General features: G+C 44.6%; 1 protein-coding gene across 2 annotated transcripts; it reads left to right on the top strand.

Moving 5' to 3' along the window:
• The first annotated feature begins 278 nt into the window (after nt 1-278).
• mgme1 (mitochondrial genome maintenance exonuclease 1) lies at nt 279-2,767 on the top strand. Of its 2 annotated transcripts, XM_056292111.1 has the most exons (5): nt 279-862; nt 956-1,193; nt 1,280-1,412; nt 1,521-1,678; nt 2,496-2,767. In XM_056292111.1, the coding sequence occupies exons 1-4, from the start codon at nt 319-321 to the stop codon at nt 1,653-1,655; spliced, it is 1,050 nt and encodes a 349-aa protein (XP_056148086.1). In that variant the 5' UTR covers nt 279-318; the 3' UTR covers nt 1,656-1,678; nt 2,496-2,767. The 2 variants fall into 2 exon arrangements, with proteins under 2 accessions (XP_056148086.1, XP_056148085.1); XM_056292110.1 differs by having other exon boundaries at nt 1,521-2,767.
• The last annotated feature ends 15,866 nt before the right edge of the window (nt 2,768-18,633 follow it).

Here is an 18,633-nt window from a genome sequence, read left to right as displayed (position 1 = left end):
AAATACAATAAATTACACTTGTGAAACAGATCTAATTAGAGAAAAAAGTCCTGTTACCCTTTATAAGTTTAGGTAGATAAAGGTCTCAGTCACATTTGAGTAAAATAACCCTATTTCTATAAATGTCATAGGATCTTTTTTTTAAAATGTGTTATTTTCACGGAGCCCTTGCAATTACACCACGGACCACTAGGGGTCCGCGGACCCCCGGTTGAGAAACACTGGGATATGACGTCATTAGCGCGTCATATTCAACTCTAGTAGAAGAAGAAGAAAAAGAAGACGAAGAAGAAGAAGAAGAAGAAGAAGACGCGCGCAATGGGTAGAATCGCCGGCGTGAGTTGTTGGCCGCTGCTCAGATGCGTTGAACACGCAGCGTTGCTCGGCGGCGCCCTTCGCCGCGCTGCAACCGCGACGAGACGCCTCTCTGCTCGTCGCGTCCCGGGCTCGCCGGAACGGGACAGCCCGTACAGCTCCGTCGACAGCGAGCGCTATTCTTCTCTCGTCAAATCCGTCGTGTCGTCGCGGCAACGCTCCCCGAACCCCGAGGCGCTGGCCGAGGAGGACGAGCGCATCTACGGGCCGGTCGTGAAATCTCAAACGGCCGCTGCGACACCCGGGGATCGAGTGCCCAAAATATTCCACCCGTTCTTAAGCGGCCGTGGGACCGTGCCTGCGGCGTCCGAGCCCGGGCCACCGACCCGGGTTTTGCTGGAGAGGGGCCCGGGCAGGTCCGCGGTGCCCAGCGTCACCCGCATACTCCAGCAGACGATGTCCCCTGAGCAAAGGTTCCACCTGCAGAGGTGGAAGAAGAGGATGGTAGCCGAGCTGGGAGAGGACGGCTTCGAGGAGTACACTAAAAGTAAGCTGTGTTAACTTGTTGTCGGCCCGCTCGTTGGTGCCAGTCGCCAGATTTCCCTTTGCCTGATCAGCGTGACCCATTTTTTGAATCAAGACATATTTAGATATGGGTCGCTCTTCCATGCTGCCGTGGAGGACGTCCTCGCGTCAGAAACGACGGGGAGGGGCGCAGATCCCGCAGAGGCCCCCGGACGTCCAGCCGAGGTGGAGGGATACATGAAGAGCATCTCCGGCGTAATGGAAGAGGTCGACGGCGTGAGAGCCATCGAGAGCACTGTGCAGCACGGGAAGCTGAATTACCTGGGTATTGTAGACTGTGTGGCTCGATACAGGTAAGAGTCCCGGGGGGTTAGTGGGCGGGCGTACGGTCTGGATCCCTCGTTTTTCCGCTCTTCCACGCATGCACTTTTGTCCTCAGGGGTGTGCTGTGCGTGATTGAGTGGAAGACCTCCGAGAAACCCAAGCCCTACCTGAGCAACACGTACGACAACCCTCTTCAAGTGGCAGCTTATGCTGGAGCGTTGAACAATGACGACAACTACAAATACCAGGTTCTGTGTGTATGAGATGAGTTCATGATGAAACATGACTTTGCTTCCTTCTGCTGTAATCTGTTTTGTTGTCTGTGCTTGATTTTTTTTTGTCTGCCTTGTCTGCAGGTTGAAAACGGACTGATTGTGGTGGCTTATAAGGATGGCTCACCTGCCCATGCTCATCTGTTGCACTTGGAACAGATTCTAGAGTACTGGAAAAGGTGGTTGGTCCGCCTGGAGAAGTTCACTGAACAGACATGAAGGAAAATGCATTGCTGTCAAAGGTATTATTTTCACGTCAAGGATGTTTTCAAGGTTGCCAGGGTACACCATGACACCGGTGGATCAGTGACTGTGTCATTGCTGATGTTTATTGAGCCACTGCAGACACCGTTACTGAGGGAACTCTCAGTTATACAGGGTGAGGGCCCGCGAAGCGATGGTGCTGGATGCCAGCTACACCTATGTGGTCTTATTGCATCCTCGTCGTGTTGGTTAATAAACCAGGTTATGAGTACTAACCCTGCGTCATTCATGAGAACACGAAACAACACCCATGGTGGATGCTGTCATTGTTGTTTTTCTGGAAATCAGTGTTATTGTTTTTGTTGTTTTGTCGTTTTTAATTTTATTGCTTTTATTCCTTTTTTTTCTATTGAGTCATTGTGAGATAGATATTGAGAGTGACACTCTGATGTGTGAAAAACCAAGTTGGATGTTTTCAAGGTTGCCAGGGTGCAATACTCTGAACACCGTGACACCCATGGTGGATGCTGTTATTGTTGTTTTTCTGTAAATCAGTGTTATTGTTTTCTTTGTTTTTGTTGTTTTATCGTTTTTATTTTATTGTTTTTAGTTTCTATGGAGTCATTGTGAGCTAGATATTAAGAATGACACCGATGTGTGAAAAACCAAGTTTACTATTTAGGTTTATGAATTGAGCATTAGAGAGGGGGCAGGACATTATAAGTAGTAACTTCCTTCTGCTCCTTTTCGAACATATAACATTTGTTGGCTTCTCTATTGACAATTCTTGTTGAATTCTTCTGGTCTTATTTTTATCATTGTTTTTTTTTTCTTTGTTGGTGGCTGGTGTGGCAGAGGACAGGAAGAAATGGAAACGGATGATCCGCTTTGGTGACCCCTAGCGGGAGCAGCGGAAACTGATAGTAGATTTTTTTTTGTTGCTTTATTTATGCTTGGTCATTTTTTCTTTGATTTAGCATTTTCGAGATAAAGACGTTTGATTTGATAGAAGTATTTTTTTCCTGCAGATCTTGGGAGGAAACATGTTTTTTTTTTATCCTTTTAAAATTTTTAATTGTACGAGCTTTCATATCATGCTTAATAAAATCCAAGCTATTAACCATAAATGAATGTGTTAATTTTACTGGGATCCATATGTTTGCATTTATGTACATCATGTTTTTTATGGCATTTGGCTCCAAAAGTAATTTGTATTTGAAAGCCACTACATTATGAGCCAGAATTAATTTCCGTTCAGATTTTGATAGAAGTTAACATGTATGATTGCAAGTGTGACGCCCACTAAATGTATGGTCACACTTTTGTGATATACTGCAGTGTTTCTCAACCCAATCCTCAAGGACCCCCTATCCTGCATATTTTCTTTGCAACCCTGAATAGGTACCTATTTGTAGTTATTCAGCCAATCAGCAATGACGTTTGTCAGACGTTGCACACCTTACATAATTAAGTGCTGTGAGATGATTGGTCGAATAAGTACAAGCAGGGCTACCTATGCAGGGTTACGATGAAAATTTGCAGGATAGGGGTTCCTTGAGGACTGGGTTGAGAAACACTGATATACTGAATTGTTTCTTTCTTGAATATTGTGTTTGATTTTTAGTCTACCAATATTTTCACATGACTGCTGCTCTAGTGTTCACCTCCATGGGGGCGCTGTCCGCGGGAGTTTTTGCTACGTAGCGTAGAAAGCCGCCGTCTTGCTTCAGATGCTGACGAGCCGAACTGGAGAAGCTCGTTGTCGCTCCCCGTTATTTCTAGTTTCTCCTGTTGCTAAAAGGTTGGTGAATAAACGCTCTTGTGTAATGGTTTACGAATACACCAAACATGTTAACCCTCGATGTTGGTGTAAAAAGAAGGTGTAATTTAAATATGTCGAATGAAGGAAAGTATACATCGCGCTACTCAGATGAACGGGGCTAGAGCAGTTAGCAAGTTGTAATGGACGTCAATGGGACAAGATGGCCGCCCGCACTCTAAGCTATTTTATGTTGGGTAGAGGCTACTTCCCGTCGACGCAGAGAACGGAAACGGAGTAGAGAACGGTCAACTGAGCATGCGCGAAATGCCTCCGCCGCGCCTCCAGGCGCTAGGATTCTAGGAAGACCCGCCCCTACTCTGCGTCTGATTGGCTAACTTTAACCCTAACCCTAACCTTAACCAACCGAAACAACGGAGGCGACGAGGACTTGCGCATGCTCAGTTGACCGTTCTCTGCATCGACGGGAGCTAGCCTCTACCTTTTATTTTGTGTAGCTTAGTGATCCAAAGTCGGTCATATGAACGTATTTTACAAAGTAATGGCTCCCGGTCTTGTCTAAAAAAAGGTGCACAGGTAACCACCGTTGTAGCAGGTCGTGGGAGTATGTTTTTGGTGTGACGTTAGTGTGTAAATGTTGGCTAGCTCTGCGTACTTCCTCGCCGGTCACTGTGATGTTAAGCTGGGTTTCTGTTCGTAGCTAAGCATGCTGGTTAGCTGGTACGCCAAACGCTGGTTAGTATTCTGTTTTAACGCTTTCATTGTTTTAAGAAGCTAAAATACTTCTTCAGCAGTAGTCAGTTTTATCTTGTTTCATTAATTTGGATGAATCTAATTCAGTGGTTCTCGGAACTTTTTCTGTCATGCCCCACCACCACCACCACCACCACCCCAACAAAATGGTGACAAAATGGGCCAAGTTTAACTTTATTTAAATAACATCAAGATCATGAACATTGCTTTCACTTTTCTTTCAGTAATTTCTGTTCTGCAAATAACGAGTCCAAGTTCCACTTCAACTTCATCAAACCTCTTTTTGTGACATTTGTCACTAGACTGCTCCATTAGTCTGCTTTTTCAAAAACAGAAAAACGAAATAGATTTTAAAAATCACTTTGCTAGAACAATAACAATAAAGTTCAATCTGTGCAAAAACAAATGCAGATATTTGGGGAAAATTATGAGCAAGTCAATTTGTGAGAGCTCAAGTCTTGTCACTGCATTAGTGGCTTCAATGAGTCTGTTTTGCACATCTTTTCAAAACGAGGTTGCAGGCTTGATACTGCCTCTCAAGTCATGCTCAATGTTGAGCTTAGATCTGTACTTCGTTTTAAGTGAGGCAACAGCAGAAAAGCCCATCTCACAGAGATAGGATGCGGCAAAGGGAAGCAGATTGCCCAGAGCCTTCTGTCCTATGAGTGGATACTCCCTCTCCACACCAAACCAGCATTCACTCAGTGTCTGAGCTCAGCTTCAGGGTGTAGACAGATGTTATCTCGATGAACTGATCCTTTTCAGCAGAGCTAAAATCAGCAGGTGCTGCTGCATGGAATAGATCTGTCACCCAGTCGTACTGAGCACGTTTGGGAAGTTTTTTTTCCCCCTCCCGAATTGTATCCGGACAATTCCCCACTCTTCCAAGCCGTCCCGATCTCTGGTCCACCCCCTCTGCCGATTTGGGGAGGGCTGCAGACTACCACATGCCTCCTCTAATACATGTGTCACCAGCTGCTTTTTTTCACCAGACAGTGAGGAGTTTCGCCAGGGGGATGTAGCCCAGTTCTCCCTCCCCCCTGAACAGGTTCCCCGACCGACCAGAGGAGGCTCTAGTGCAGCGACCAGGACACATACTCACATCTGGCTTCCCACCCGCAGACACAGCCAATTGTGTCTGTAGGGACGCCCGAGCCCGACCAAGCCGGAGGTAACACGAGGATTTCTGCATTCCCTCTTTGGGAACATTTTTGAAGGAATCCTTTCAGGGAAGAGATGTGCTCCTTAAGACAATAATCACTACTATGGTGGCTCCCAAATCACTGGTTTCAACAAATTCACTCAGATTCTCAGAAATCAGCATTTCCTTGATCAAGTCGCCTGCCACTCATCTCAAGCTTTCGAGCTGATCTGTCTGCCACATGCTCGTCTCTGCCTAGAAGCTGAAGATTTAATTCACTCAGCTTTCCAAAAATATCGCTGAGATAGGCCAGTTTCATCAGAAATTGTTCATCACTAAACTTTCTTGCACCTTCATACATACGCCCCTCCAGAAACACCCGAATTTCCTCTTGAGCTCAAAGACTCGTGACAGCACCTAGCCTCGCTGTGAAACAACACAGCTGAATGTTCAGCTCCCATCTCCCTACAAAGTGCAGAGAACAGCCACGCTCTCTCAGGGTTCTTGTTTTGATGTAGTCGACCACGCTAACAACATCGGTCAAAACCTCGTTTAGGTCAGGGCTAATCTGTCTTGATGCTAGCACTTCTCTGTGTATGACACTGCGACCATTGTGCATTTGGCGAGACCCTCTTGAGTAGTGCCTGCAATCCCTTTGTTTTCCCTGCCATGGTCTGTGCACCATCCGTGTAAGCGCCTGCACAGTTCTCCCATTTCAGCCCATGTTCTGTCAGGAAACAAGAAGCCGAAAGAGCTCATCAGCTGCCGCTCTACTTGGGACGTACTTGCAAAACAGCAAATCATCACACAGTGACTCTGATGTGACAAAGCGAACATAAGCTATAAACAAGCAGTTTGGTTTTTTTTGTGGGGGGGGGGGTGCTGTTTTTTTGCTTTTTTTTTTTTTTTTTTTTGCTGCCTGATTACCATCAGCAAAGCACTTTGTCTTGTTTGTCTTGGAAGCATCGCCTGTCATTCTTTTCGTCCCTGTCAAATATCTCCCCATTGATTGTTCCAACGTGAAAAGGAATCCGACGTCAAAACAGTAGTTTGCACTGCATTCCCTCAGACACCCCCCCCCCCCCCCCGCCGTGCGCCACACACTTTGAGAAACGCTGATCTAACTGAAAGACATGAGACTAGCACTCATGAGAGCTCGTGTAAACGTTCATGACACTGAATGTATTGTGCCTAGTCTAGGCCCACGGCTATAGTTTGTTGCCATATGGAATGTGTAAGCTATCTTTAAAGCTAAGGTAACTAAACATTTGGATTGATGAGAATGCATGGAATGTATAGGCTACTCGTTTATTACTATTCAGTTTATGGAGTATATGTGAAACCTGTTGCAAGGAAAATCCAATGTAATTATTTTTCTACAACTGAGAATTTGTACAGATACCAAAGACAAATAAGAGGGGGTGTCATGTGCATATACAACAGGCAAGGGAGTCGTGATTAATGCCGTGCTTTATTCAGCCATCTGCTTGCAGTACCGAGTAGAACAATCCCAGAATGCCCCAGTACAGAACCGCACTAAAACATATTGTTGCGTGCCCCTCCTCTTACGTACACAGCAGGGGGGGAAAAGGACTTATTATTTAGATAAAGAATGCTGACGAGCAGAACTGAAGAACACAGAAAACGACATCCCTCCTTTGTTGTTTCTCTTTTCCCGTTCCCTAACAGGCTGTCCACAATTACCTGTTCATGGGATCTCAACCCCCTGGGACCTGTAACACAAGCTAGTGAGTTACAGGTGGGGGGATGGTGGTACGGTGGTGCAGTGGTTAGTGCGGTTGCCTCACAGCAAGAAGGTCCTGGGATCAAGCCCTGGGGTAGTCTGACCTTCGGGGTCATCCTCTGTGTGGAGTTGGCATGTTCTCCCTGTGTCTGCATGGGTTTCCTCTGGGTTCTCCGATTTCCTCCCACAGTCCAAAGACATGTAGGTGAGATGAATTGGCCATACTAAATTATCCCTAGGTGTGAATGTGTGTGTGTGTGTGTGTGTGTGTGTGTGTGTGTGTGTGTGTGTGTGTGTGTGTGTGAGCCCTGTAATGGGCTGGCAGCCTGTCCAGGATGTCTCCCCGCCTGCCGCCCAATGACTGCAGGGGTAGGCTGCAGTATCCTCGTGACCCTGAGTAAGGATAAGTGGTTTGGATAATGGATGGATGGATGGACATGTGGGATGATAAGGTGGCCAGATGGAGAGAGCCATGTTGGGAATTTTTGCTAGGACACCGGGGAACCCCCTACTCTTTGCGATAAGTGTCATGAGATCTTTAATGACCACAGTGAGTCAGGACCTTGGTTTAATGTCTCATCTGAAGGACGGCATCTTCTACAGCACAGTGCCCCTGTCACTGCACTGGGATTTTAGGTTTGTTGTTTTTTTTAGGACCAGAGGGAAGACTGCCCCCTACTGGCCCACAACACCACTTCTGGCAGCAACTCAGTTTTCCGGGGAGGTCCTCCATCTAAGTACTAGCCAAGCCCATACCTGCTTAGCTTCCGTCATTTGGCAGAGCCAGAGTACATGTTGGTATGGCTGCCGGCCATACCAACATGTTAAGTGCAATTAAGAGCAAAATTACATCATTCTGAGAATTCTTGGGCAGTTGGGACCATTTTCCTACTCTGAGAAGCTTGATCACTACAGGCTCTGGTCACAATTCAGATAGCTTGTGTGGCCATTTGTCTGTTAGCAGTTAGCAACTATCACATCGCTAGCTCTAACAGGCCTAGTCAAAATTAATCTACAGCATATTGCTGTTTTGAAATATCTCCTGAATAGCTTGTGCTTATTCCTCTTATCTTTATAAATAAAAATATAAATCTGGTTTGTGTCTGTTCAATCAGGCCAACATGAGATGAGATTCATCCAGAGAGTTTATTGAGGGCGTCCGGGTAGCCTAGTGGTCTATTCCGTCGCCTACCAACATGGGGATCTCGGTTCGAATCCCCGTGTTGCCTGTGGCTTGTTCGAGCGTCCCTACAGACATAATTGCCTGTGTCTACGGGTGGGAAGCCAGATGTGGGTATGTGTCCTGGTTGCTGCACTAGCACCTCCTCTTGGGCGCCTGTTCAGGGTGGATAGCGTGATCCTCCCACACGCTACATCCCCCTGACGAAACTCCTCACTGTGGGGCGGCTAGCAACACCACATGTATTGGGGGAGGCATGTAGTAGTCTGCAGCCCTCCCCGGATCGGCCGAGGGGGTGAAGCAGAGACCAGGGCGGCTCGGAAGAGTGGAGTAATTGGCGAAGTACAATTAGGGAGGAAAAGGAGAAAGAAAAAAAAACTATGCTAATGCTATTGCATCTATTCGCCCATCCCAGTTGTATTTCTTAGCTGGTACTTTTCTCACTAGTGCTCCCCTCTATTGTTGTGTGGTGAAACATTGTCACGCTCTCTCTATTCCTTTGACCGTTTGATTTTTTTCTATTTCTGCAGGATTCTCTATCAACGATTGCCTTCACCAGATAATTGTGGCCCGCTAAAAGTGAACTAAACCTCACCAATGACTTTCGCAACTATGTTGGCTGTTTGACCAGCTTGGGGAGTCCCTTTTCAGTGAGTTTTGTTCCTTATATCCAGGTATTCACCACTTTAGATTATGTACAACTCTGAGGATGCAGGGATCTAAAATAAAATGTCTTTCGCAATAGTCCCCTTATAAAAAGCTAATAAACCATTTTTTGAGATGAAAACATGTTGTTATGGGCCTAAGATGGCAGAACTGATTGCCCTGGTGTTACATTTGGTGTTACATTTGCATCACATGGCCACATTGAGGGAGAACATCCTCTGTCCACTGTCCTCTACATCTACACCCCTTTATGTCCTTTATACATGGACACCACCATCACTGTCCTCTGCATCTACACCCCTTTATATTCTTTGAAATGAGCATGGAGTTAAGGACTCATAGGTTACGTCATCCAAAAAGGTGCATTGCTAAGCCGTAGTCTTTGTACTGACTTTATGCTTTCCATCCTTATTGGTTTAATCCGTCACTGGTATAGAGCAACTCTGATGCTGCACAGCTGAAGAATCTGGACAGACGCTTCATACACACCTTGGCAGTCTTCTTATTGTAATCTGCATATTCTTCAGTAGCTATTAAAAAAGTGTTGTGTGCATTGCTTGATCAAGGCATACTTCTCTATATGGAAAATTTCTTTTGGCTGTATTTTTTGTAAATGTTTCTGGTTAATTTCATTGTTTCCTGAAGAATGAGAATATCCACGTCATCTTTCAAGTTCATCACATACAAGTTACACAATGCAGTCAGTACAATGAAATACTTACTTTCGTCTGCTCCCAACAGTCAAATTTAAAAAGGGAGGTGGATAAACTAAAAAAGATACTCAAGGTAAAGTGGTCCAAAAGGACAAAATCCTTACAATTAGAATATAGCTTTTAGCTATTTTTTATAAGATGCATATCCATTGTCTTCTATGGTAGAACAAGACGCATATTCATTCATTCATCATCAGCCGCTTCTCGAGGGTCAGGTCGTAGTGGCAGCAAGCTAAGTAGGGCACTCCAGATGTCCCTCTCCCCAGCAGCGCCCTCCAGCTCCTCTTGGGGGATCCCAAGGTGTTCCCAGGCCAGATTGGACATGTATTCCCTCCAGCGAGTTCTGGGTCTACCCTGGGGTCTCCTCCCAGTTGGCTGTGCCCGGTAAACCTCCAAAGGAAGGCGCCCAGGAGGCATCCTAATCAGATGCCCAAACCACTTCAACTGGTTCCTTTCGAACATCATCGTCTCCATGGACGATGATGTTCGTGGATGGCATTGTGATCTGTAGCGAGAGTAGGGTGCAGGTTGAGGAGAGCCTGGAGAGGTGGAGGTATGTACTGGAGAGAAGAGGAATGAAAGTCAGTAGGAGCAAGACGGAGTACCTATGTATGAATGAAAGGGAGGACAGTGGAATGGTCAGGATGCAAGGAGTGGAGGGGACGAAGGCATATGAGTTTAAATACTTGGGCTGAACTGTCCAAAGTAACGGGGAGTGCAGGAGAGAGGTGAAGAAGAGAGTGCAGGCAGGGTGGAGTGGGTGGAGAAGAGTGTCAGGAGTGATTTGCTACAGAAGGGTACCAGCAAGAGTTAAACGGAAAGTTTACAAGATGGTTGTGAGACCAGCTATGTTATAGGGTTTGGAGACAGTGGCACTGATGAAAAGACAGGAGCTGGAGCTGGAGGTGGCAGAGTTGAAGATGCTAAGATTTTCACTGGGAGTGACGAAGAAGGACAGGATCAGGAATGATTATATTAGAGGGACAGCTCAGGTTGGACGGTTCGAAGACAAAGCAAGAGAGGCAAGCTTGAGATGGCTTGGACATGTGTGGAGGAGAGATGCTGGGTATATTGGGAGAAGGATGCTGAATATGGAGCTACCAGAGAAGAGGAAAAGAGGAAGGCCAAAGAGGAGGTTTATGGATGTGGTGAGGGAAGACATGAAGGTGGCTGGTGTGACAGAGGAAGATGCAGAAGATAGGAAGAAATGGAAACGGATGATCCACTGTGGCGACCCCTAACGGGAGCAGCCGAAGGTAGTAGTAGTAGTACTGCCTTTGCTGCTCCAGGTAAGTTTTCTTTATTAAGGATTGCATATGAACGTAACTCACTCCACGGCAGTAAGTAACACTAGACAATGAAGATTTTGCTTCCTGAACACTTTTTGGTGTATTATATGGATTTTGGGCTACCGATCACAAAAATCCCCCTAAAAATTTCCCATCACATACTGTTTTGTAGATATAACTTCTTTTTTTATTTATTTCCCGTCGTATTTTAAGTCTACTAGTATATTGCCCACAAAGCAAGCTGTTTTGGTCAGTCCACACATGCCTGAGCATGCACTCAGTGTAGGTGCTATGCAAATGTTGTCTTAGGCATGCATGCCTGGGAATGCTTAGTCAGGTTAGATGCTGGCATACTGGCTATAAAAGCTGCTCAGATTTACAGATGCTGTTTGGATGCATGTTGATGCACATGTTCTTCAGGCAATAGCATAGTGAGTATACTTAACAATAGGATTTATTGTCTTCAGGAAGATTTAATACAGCAATTTCTTGTCAATGTTGCAACAGCTGCGATACATGCGATGGATTTTACTGTTTGAGAAAGATGTTTCCAAGAATAACTGATGCCAAGATTAAGGAAGGCTTTTTTTTTGGGGGGGGGGGGGATTTTTCCCCTCCCTTTTTCTCCCCAATTTTATCCGGCCAATTACCCCACTCTTCTGAGCTGTCCCGGTCACTGCTCCACCCCCTCTGCCGATCCGAGGAGGGCTGCAGACTACCACATGCCTCCCCCGATACATGTGGAATCGCCAGCTGCTTCTTCTCATCTGATACTAAGGAGTTTTGCCAGGGGGACATCGCGCTTGGGAGGATCACAGTATTCTCCCTAGTTCCCCCTCCCCCCTAAATAGGCACCCCGACTGACCGGAGGAGGTGCTAGTGCAGCAACCAGGACACGTACCCACATCCGGCTGTCCACCCACAGACATGGCCAGTTGTGTCTAGGGACGCCCAACCAAGCTGGAGGTAACAGGGATTCAAACCAGCAACCCCCGTGTTGGTAGGTAATGGAATAGACCGCTACACTACCCTTTTGTAAGCTGTGTTGAGGGAAGTGGCACAATACCAGACAAGTGTACGAGAAAAACTAATTTTTAAAATGACCCCTTCGTTATCATAAACTACTGCAGCTGATAGTAATGTGACAGCATGTTACAGCGTGAACTTTAGATTTTAAACAAAGTCTTGACAAAAAAATGACAATTTTTCACGCGGCTGAGCTCAACTTTAAAAAAAACTTTTAAGTGCTCTAATCCAGTTGATGTTCAAAAATAACTTTCACAAACTAGTCAATTTGCGGCAGATCTAGATTCATAATAATAAAACCACACCGAAAAATGTGCTATTCAAATATAAAAGCCAGCAGCTTCTAATAGCTGTAGAGAGGCTCTGCTCAACCGAAGTTTATGTAATAAGTGTGGAGTGAGTCAGTTCCATACTGAACTGTTGTTGTTTTGTCAGATATGATACAGGATTATGGACGAGGGTCCATATTGACAGATGCATTTGAAAGTAGATTATGACAAGCCTCACAAACAACATGTTTCCCTTGGCGTAACAGTGTCAGTGCATTTCCACAGGACTGGCACCCACACAGTGGTTTGTGCTAGTCCCAAACAGGCCTGGTGCAATCAGTTAAATACATGCAGTAAACCTGCTGCTGGTTGTCTTTCTTACCTGAGAGGAAAAGGTAGGTTTGCAACTGGAGGCATGTTCAGTTATTATGTCTCCACCTACTTGACTCCACTTGGGTTCTTTTCTACGGAAATACGGTTGCTGTTAACTGTCTTCTCACTGTGGCTAGTTTCTTCAACATCATAAGTAAAAATAGTGATTGCTTGCCAAAAAATTTTCAATCTCTGACTTGGGTTTTGCTATTTATTGGCTTTTATGTTTTTTGGATGATTCACATCAAATACAGGGAATATTTAAATTTTAGGTCCTATACTCACAAATTCACAATCTGTTGAAGAAATTCGATGTTAGTGTTCACCTGGTATCTCAGGTTTTTGGTTTTATTCCTTAAACGTGCCTATATGGAGAAATTGGCTTTGAGGCAGGCTCTTTTGAAAGGTGTGGATTTTTTGGGGGTTTTTTTTTACTCTGTAATGGAGACTGCCCTACTTCAGACTTGTTCTTGGAGAATGTCCTGAGGCGGTTTTGCTTGCGCTAACTTGCTTGGCCTCGAGTACTTACAGGGGAGATATACCAATGGAATGCATTGTGTAAGACATGTTGGGATTTAGCATATTGCATGGCATAGTCCAGAGATTTTGGGTTTTGTCTTTTCATTTCAATTTTGAAACCAAGATATGGTTTCTGCATTATTTACAGATGCTAAGAAAATTCTCAGATTAATTGCAATGTGGCCTAACATGAATGTAAAAGAGACCTATATTCTTGACTAGCAACAGTACAAGCAACTGACTTCATTAAAGTAAGGATCACAACTGTCATGTCCTGAATAGATTGAACATAAATGTGACTTAGCATAATGCAAGGATTGGCAAAAGTTTGACATGTTGACCAAAGAGCAAATGCCTCAAATAATATTTTGGGCTCTATTTTTGTGTTGGTGCAGAGCTGTAAAATCAGGATGACTTGAAATTTCCTTGAGCACAAGATGAACTTTTCCCACTTTTACCTCTTTGGTAATTTTTTTGCATGAAAGGAACCTGTCTGCACTGAGATGGGTGTGATGGTGCTGCTGGGAGTGTTAATGCAGTTCCACTGGCACAGTATAATTTTAGTATCCAGTTTGGCTTGCAATTGTCTCCACCTACACCGGCTCAGACCATGTCTAAGTGTAGATGCAGGTGCAATGAGCTGTTCTCGTACAGTGGTCTAGGCAAGGACGCATATGAACATTTATCCAAATGTACATTTAATGAATATTAGCCTAAGTAATTGCCAACCTAACTTGACAAAATAAATGCATCTGGTCCAATCCACGAGTACAAACTGCCTGTACGAGAGCCCATGGATGCTTTTAGGGCTTTTGGCACAAGTTTCAAGTCAAGTCTCAAGTCCCAAACATTGATAAGATCAGTATGATCATCTATAATGGATAGGCATTACACCTAGGGCTCCCTCTCTGTAGAAACCCCAACCAATCAATCCATTTTAGACAGGATAGTCTACTACTACTACTACTTTTGGCTGCTCCCGTTAGGGGTCGCCACAGCGGATCATCCGTTTCCATTTCTTCCTGTCTTCTGCATCTTCCTCTGTCACACCAGCCACCTGCATGTCCTCCCTTACCACATCCATAAACCTCCTCTTTGGCCCTCTTCTTTTCCTCTTCCCTGGCAGCTCCATATTCAGCATGCTTCTCCCAATATACCCAGCATCTCTCCTCCACACATGTCCAAGCTATCTCAAGCTTGCCTCTCTTGCTTTGTCTCCAAACCGTCCAACTTGAGCGGTCCCTCTAATATAATCGTTCCTAATCCTGTCCTTCTTCGTCACTCCCAGTGAAAATCTTAGCATCTTCAACTCCGCCACCTCCAGCTCTGCCTCCTGTCTTTTCGTCAGTGCCACTGTCTCCAAACCATATAACATAGCTGGTCTCACAACCATCTTGTAAACCTTCCCTTCAACTCTTGCTGGTACCCTTCTTTAGCAAATCACCCCTGACACTCTTCTCCACCCACTCCACCCTGCCTGCACTCTCTTCTTCACCTCTCTCCTGCACTCCCTGTTACTTTGGACAGTTGAGCCCAAGTATTTAAACGCATGCCTTCGTCACCTCCACTCCTTGCATCCTGACCACTCCACTGTCCTCCCTCTCATTCATGCATATGTACTCCGTCTTGCTCCTACTGACTTTCATTCCTCTTCTCTCCAGTGCATACCTCCACCTCTCCAGGCTCTCCTCAACCTGCACCCTACTCTCACTACAGATCACAATGTCATCCACGGACATCATCGTCCATGGAGACTCCTGCCTGATCTTGTCCGTCAACCTGTCCATCACTATTGCAAACAAAGGGCTCAGAGCCGATCCTTGATGTAATCCCACCTCCACATTGACCCATCTGTCATTCCAACCGCACACCTCACCATTGTCACACTTCCCTTGTACATATGTCACAATTCCCTCGTACATTTTAGATAGGATAGTGTTTGGTGGAATTAATAATGTGATATAAGGAGGACCCAAAGGCAAAGGACTACACTAAGTGCAGTTTATTGTTGTATCTGCTTTTACATAGGTCAGCTGCTCTAAGTCCAGTGATTGTGTAGAGTTTAATGGATGGCATAAATGCAGAGACTACCGGCGCCCTTTTGGGAACCCAAGAACATCTTTCTCGTTCCAGGGGGGAATTGACAGCAATGATGCGCACAGCAGTGATTACTGCTTCTTGTATTCACCATCAATGTATACACGCCCAAGTGTGCCAGTGTTTGTGCCCAGTTTCACGACAATAAAGCCCTTTTTGTTATTTGAAACACCTGGAGTAGAAGTCTCAAGTGAGGTGTTGAATCTGTGTTAGAAGGTGGGACTACATCACTTTATTTTCTAAGTAACAGTTTACAGTATGGTTGTTACTTTTTATGATATTCTGATAGAATAATCAAGAGTGATACTTTGATATACTGTTATTTAGAAATTTAGCCCTAGAATGCCACATCTTCAGCATGCTCCTTCTGCTGTCCTGAGTTTAAAATTAGGATTGGTTCTTTAAATCTACACATTTTGTTCTTTTAATACACCACAAAGGAATACATCTAAATATACACTCAAAAAAAAATTTTTTTTTTTTTGCATCAACTGGTTCTATGCAACTTTAAGTAACTTCTAAGCAACTTGAATCAATATGTGCTCAACGGAATTAGAAATTACTAAGCACAGTTGAGTGGAACCAGTTGACATAACATTTTTAAGTCAATCTTACGTTTAATTTTTTTGGAGTGTGCAGTTGCTGATTTACAAGAATCAGATCTACTGCTACTAGTATCATTGGCTGCTCCCGCTAGGGATCGCCACAGCGGATCATCCGTTTCCATTTCTTCCTGTCCTCTGCATCTTCCTTTGTCACACCTGCATGTCCTCCCTCACCACATCCATAAACCTCCTGTTTGGTCTTCCTCTTTTCCTGTTCCCTGGCAGCTCCATATTCAGCATCCTTTTCCCAATATACTCAGCATCTCTCCTCCACACATGTCCAAGCCATCTCAATCTTGCCTCTCTTGCTTTGTCTCCAAACCGTCCAACCTGAGCGGTCCCTCTAATATAATCGTTCCTAATCCTGTCCTTCTTCGTAGCTCTCAATGAAAAGCTTAGCATCTTCAATTCTGCCACCTCCAGCTCCTCCTCCTGTCTTTTCATCAGTGCCACTGTCTCCAAACCATATAACATAGCTGGTCTCACAACCATCTTGTAAACCTTCCCTTTAACTCTTGTTGGTACCCTTCTGGCGCAAATCACTCCTGACACTCTTCTCCACCCACTCCACCTTGCCTGCACTCTCTTCTTCTTACTTTGGACAGTTGAGCCCAAGTATTTAAACTCATACGCCTTCGTCATCCCTACTCCTTGCATCCTCACCATTCCACTGTCCTCCCTCTCATTCACGCATATGTATTCCGTCTTGCTCCTGAATCTCGCTACACATCACGATGTCATCCGCAAACATCATAGTCCACGGAGACTCCTGCCTGATCTCATCCATCAACCTGTCCATCACCGTTGCAAACAAAAAAGGGCTCAGAGCCAATCCTTGATGTAATCCCACCTCCAGCCTGAACCTATCTGTCATTCCAATTGCACACTTCACCATTGTCACACTTCCCTCATACATATCCTGCACCACTCCTACATATTTCTCTGCAACTCCCGACGTCCTCATACAATACCACACCTCCACTCTTGGCACCCTGTCAAGAATCAGAACTTACAAGAATCAGATAACTGTGTGAAAAGGGAACTTCAGAATTCAATTTTTACTAGTTTTGTAGAAGTTTTCAATCTGCTGATGAAGTAAATTGTCAAATTAACTTCAAACACAACAACTCATGCATGTTTGCATCTGTGTGTCTATATATGTGGTGACGTTCTTTGATTTCCAACTCCAATTTCAAAGGACTTTTCTATAATTCAAAGAGAAAGAGGGCACTGTAAAAAGATATATGTTGTTAGTGTATTTTGAGAAATAAAATAGACAAAATCTCATCAATCCAATCAAAAAAAAAAATTACATTTCGTAAAGGTGATTGTGAAATTTAGACAATCCTTCTTGTTAGTTGTTTCATACCGTGATGCTGTTGTTGCAATTTCTGGACAGTTTACACTTTACTGGAGACATGTGACTTCATAGGGAAAAAAGCTTTTGAAAATCTTTTCTGGATTTTTTTCTCAATTTCATATCTGTTCTCAAAAAATATCAAGAGTAATCCCAGAATTGTTTCTTAATTATTCACATTTAATTCTCGAAATTAGATTTTATTTCTTGAAAAACAACGTATTTGTTTTTTCATGCCTAGCCCTAAAACTCTGTCAGTTATCAGACTAGTATGCTACTGTATGGGCCAGTTTCCTGGACATACAGTTGCAATCAAAATTATTCAACCCCCATTGCATACTAGGTTTATTGGCAAAATGTACAATTTTTCAGCTGTTTGCAATAAGCAAATTACACAATAACAGTTTAGATAGTTCAATAAAACTAATTACAAGGGTTTTATCCAAATTCAACACAAAATGTTACTTTTAATGACTACTGCAGTCTCAAAATTATTCAGCCCCCTGAACAGAATCCCTCATAAGAGCACACATTTGGAAATCAGGTGTTGTCTCAAGCACACCTGATGCAGCTAATCAAGGGCTTCATTAGTTGCATCAGGTGTGCTTGAGATAGAACACATCAAATACCTGGACTGGCTTGGGGTTTGATGATGGTGACATTTGATTGCATGTTAGAAATAAATATGGCAAAAACACTGACTGTTCCTAGAGATACAGTTGGAAGCCTAGTTCGCAAGTTCAAAGTTAAAGGAACAGTGGCTACACTCCCTGGATGTGGCAGAAAGAGGAAGCTATCAATGGCTGCCACAAGATTTCTGAGGAGGCAGGTGGTCAAAAACTCTCGAGTGACTGCAGAAGACCTGCAGCAAGACTTGGTGGCAGCAGGCACTGAGGTTGCAGTTTGCACAGTAAGGCGCATACTAAAACGCTGAAGGGCTCCATGCCTGAACTCCTAGACATACACCACTACTGACCCAAAAGCACAAGAAAAGTCGGCTCCAATGTGCTCAAAACCATATAAATAAGCCAAATAGGTCTTGGGATTCTGTTCTGTGGAGTGATGAAATAAAACTGGAACTTTTCGGGCGTATGGATCAGCGGTATGTCTGGAGGAGGAAGAATGAAGCATACGCTGAAAAGAACACCCTGCCTACAGTGAAGTATGGCGGTGGCTCGGTGATGCTCTGGGGCTGCTTTGCTTCCTCTGGCACTGGAAACCTGCAGCGTGTGGAGGGCAAGATGGATTCAATCAAGTATCAGGAAATCCTAGGAGAAAATGTCACGCCGTCTGTGAGGAAGCTGAAGCTTGACTTTCATTGGACCTTCCAACAGGACAATGATCCCAAGCATACCTCAAAGTCCACCAAGGCTTGGTTTCAGAAGAAGTCCGGGAAGATTCTAGAGACAGCCGTCACAGTTGCCTGACTTGAACCCCATAGAAAATCTCTGGTGATATTTGAAGAAGGCGGTTGCAGCACGC

Source organism: Lampris incognitus, chromosome 13 (genome assembly GCF_029633865.1).
Source record: "Lampris incognitus isolate fLamInc1 chromosome 13, fLamInc1.hap2, whole genome shotgun sequence".
Taxonomy (NCBI): Eukaryota; Metazoa; Chordata; class Actinopteri; order Lampriformes; family Lampridae; genus Lampris; species Lampris incognitus.
Note: the sequence above shows the minus strand (reverse complement) of the source record. Positions and strands in the feature narration are given on the sequence as shown.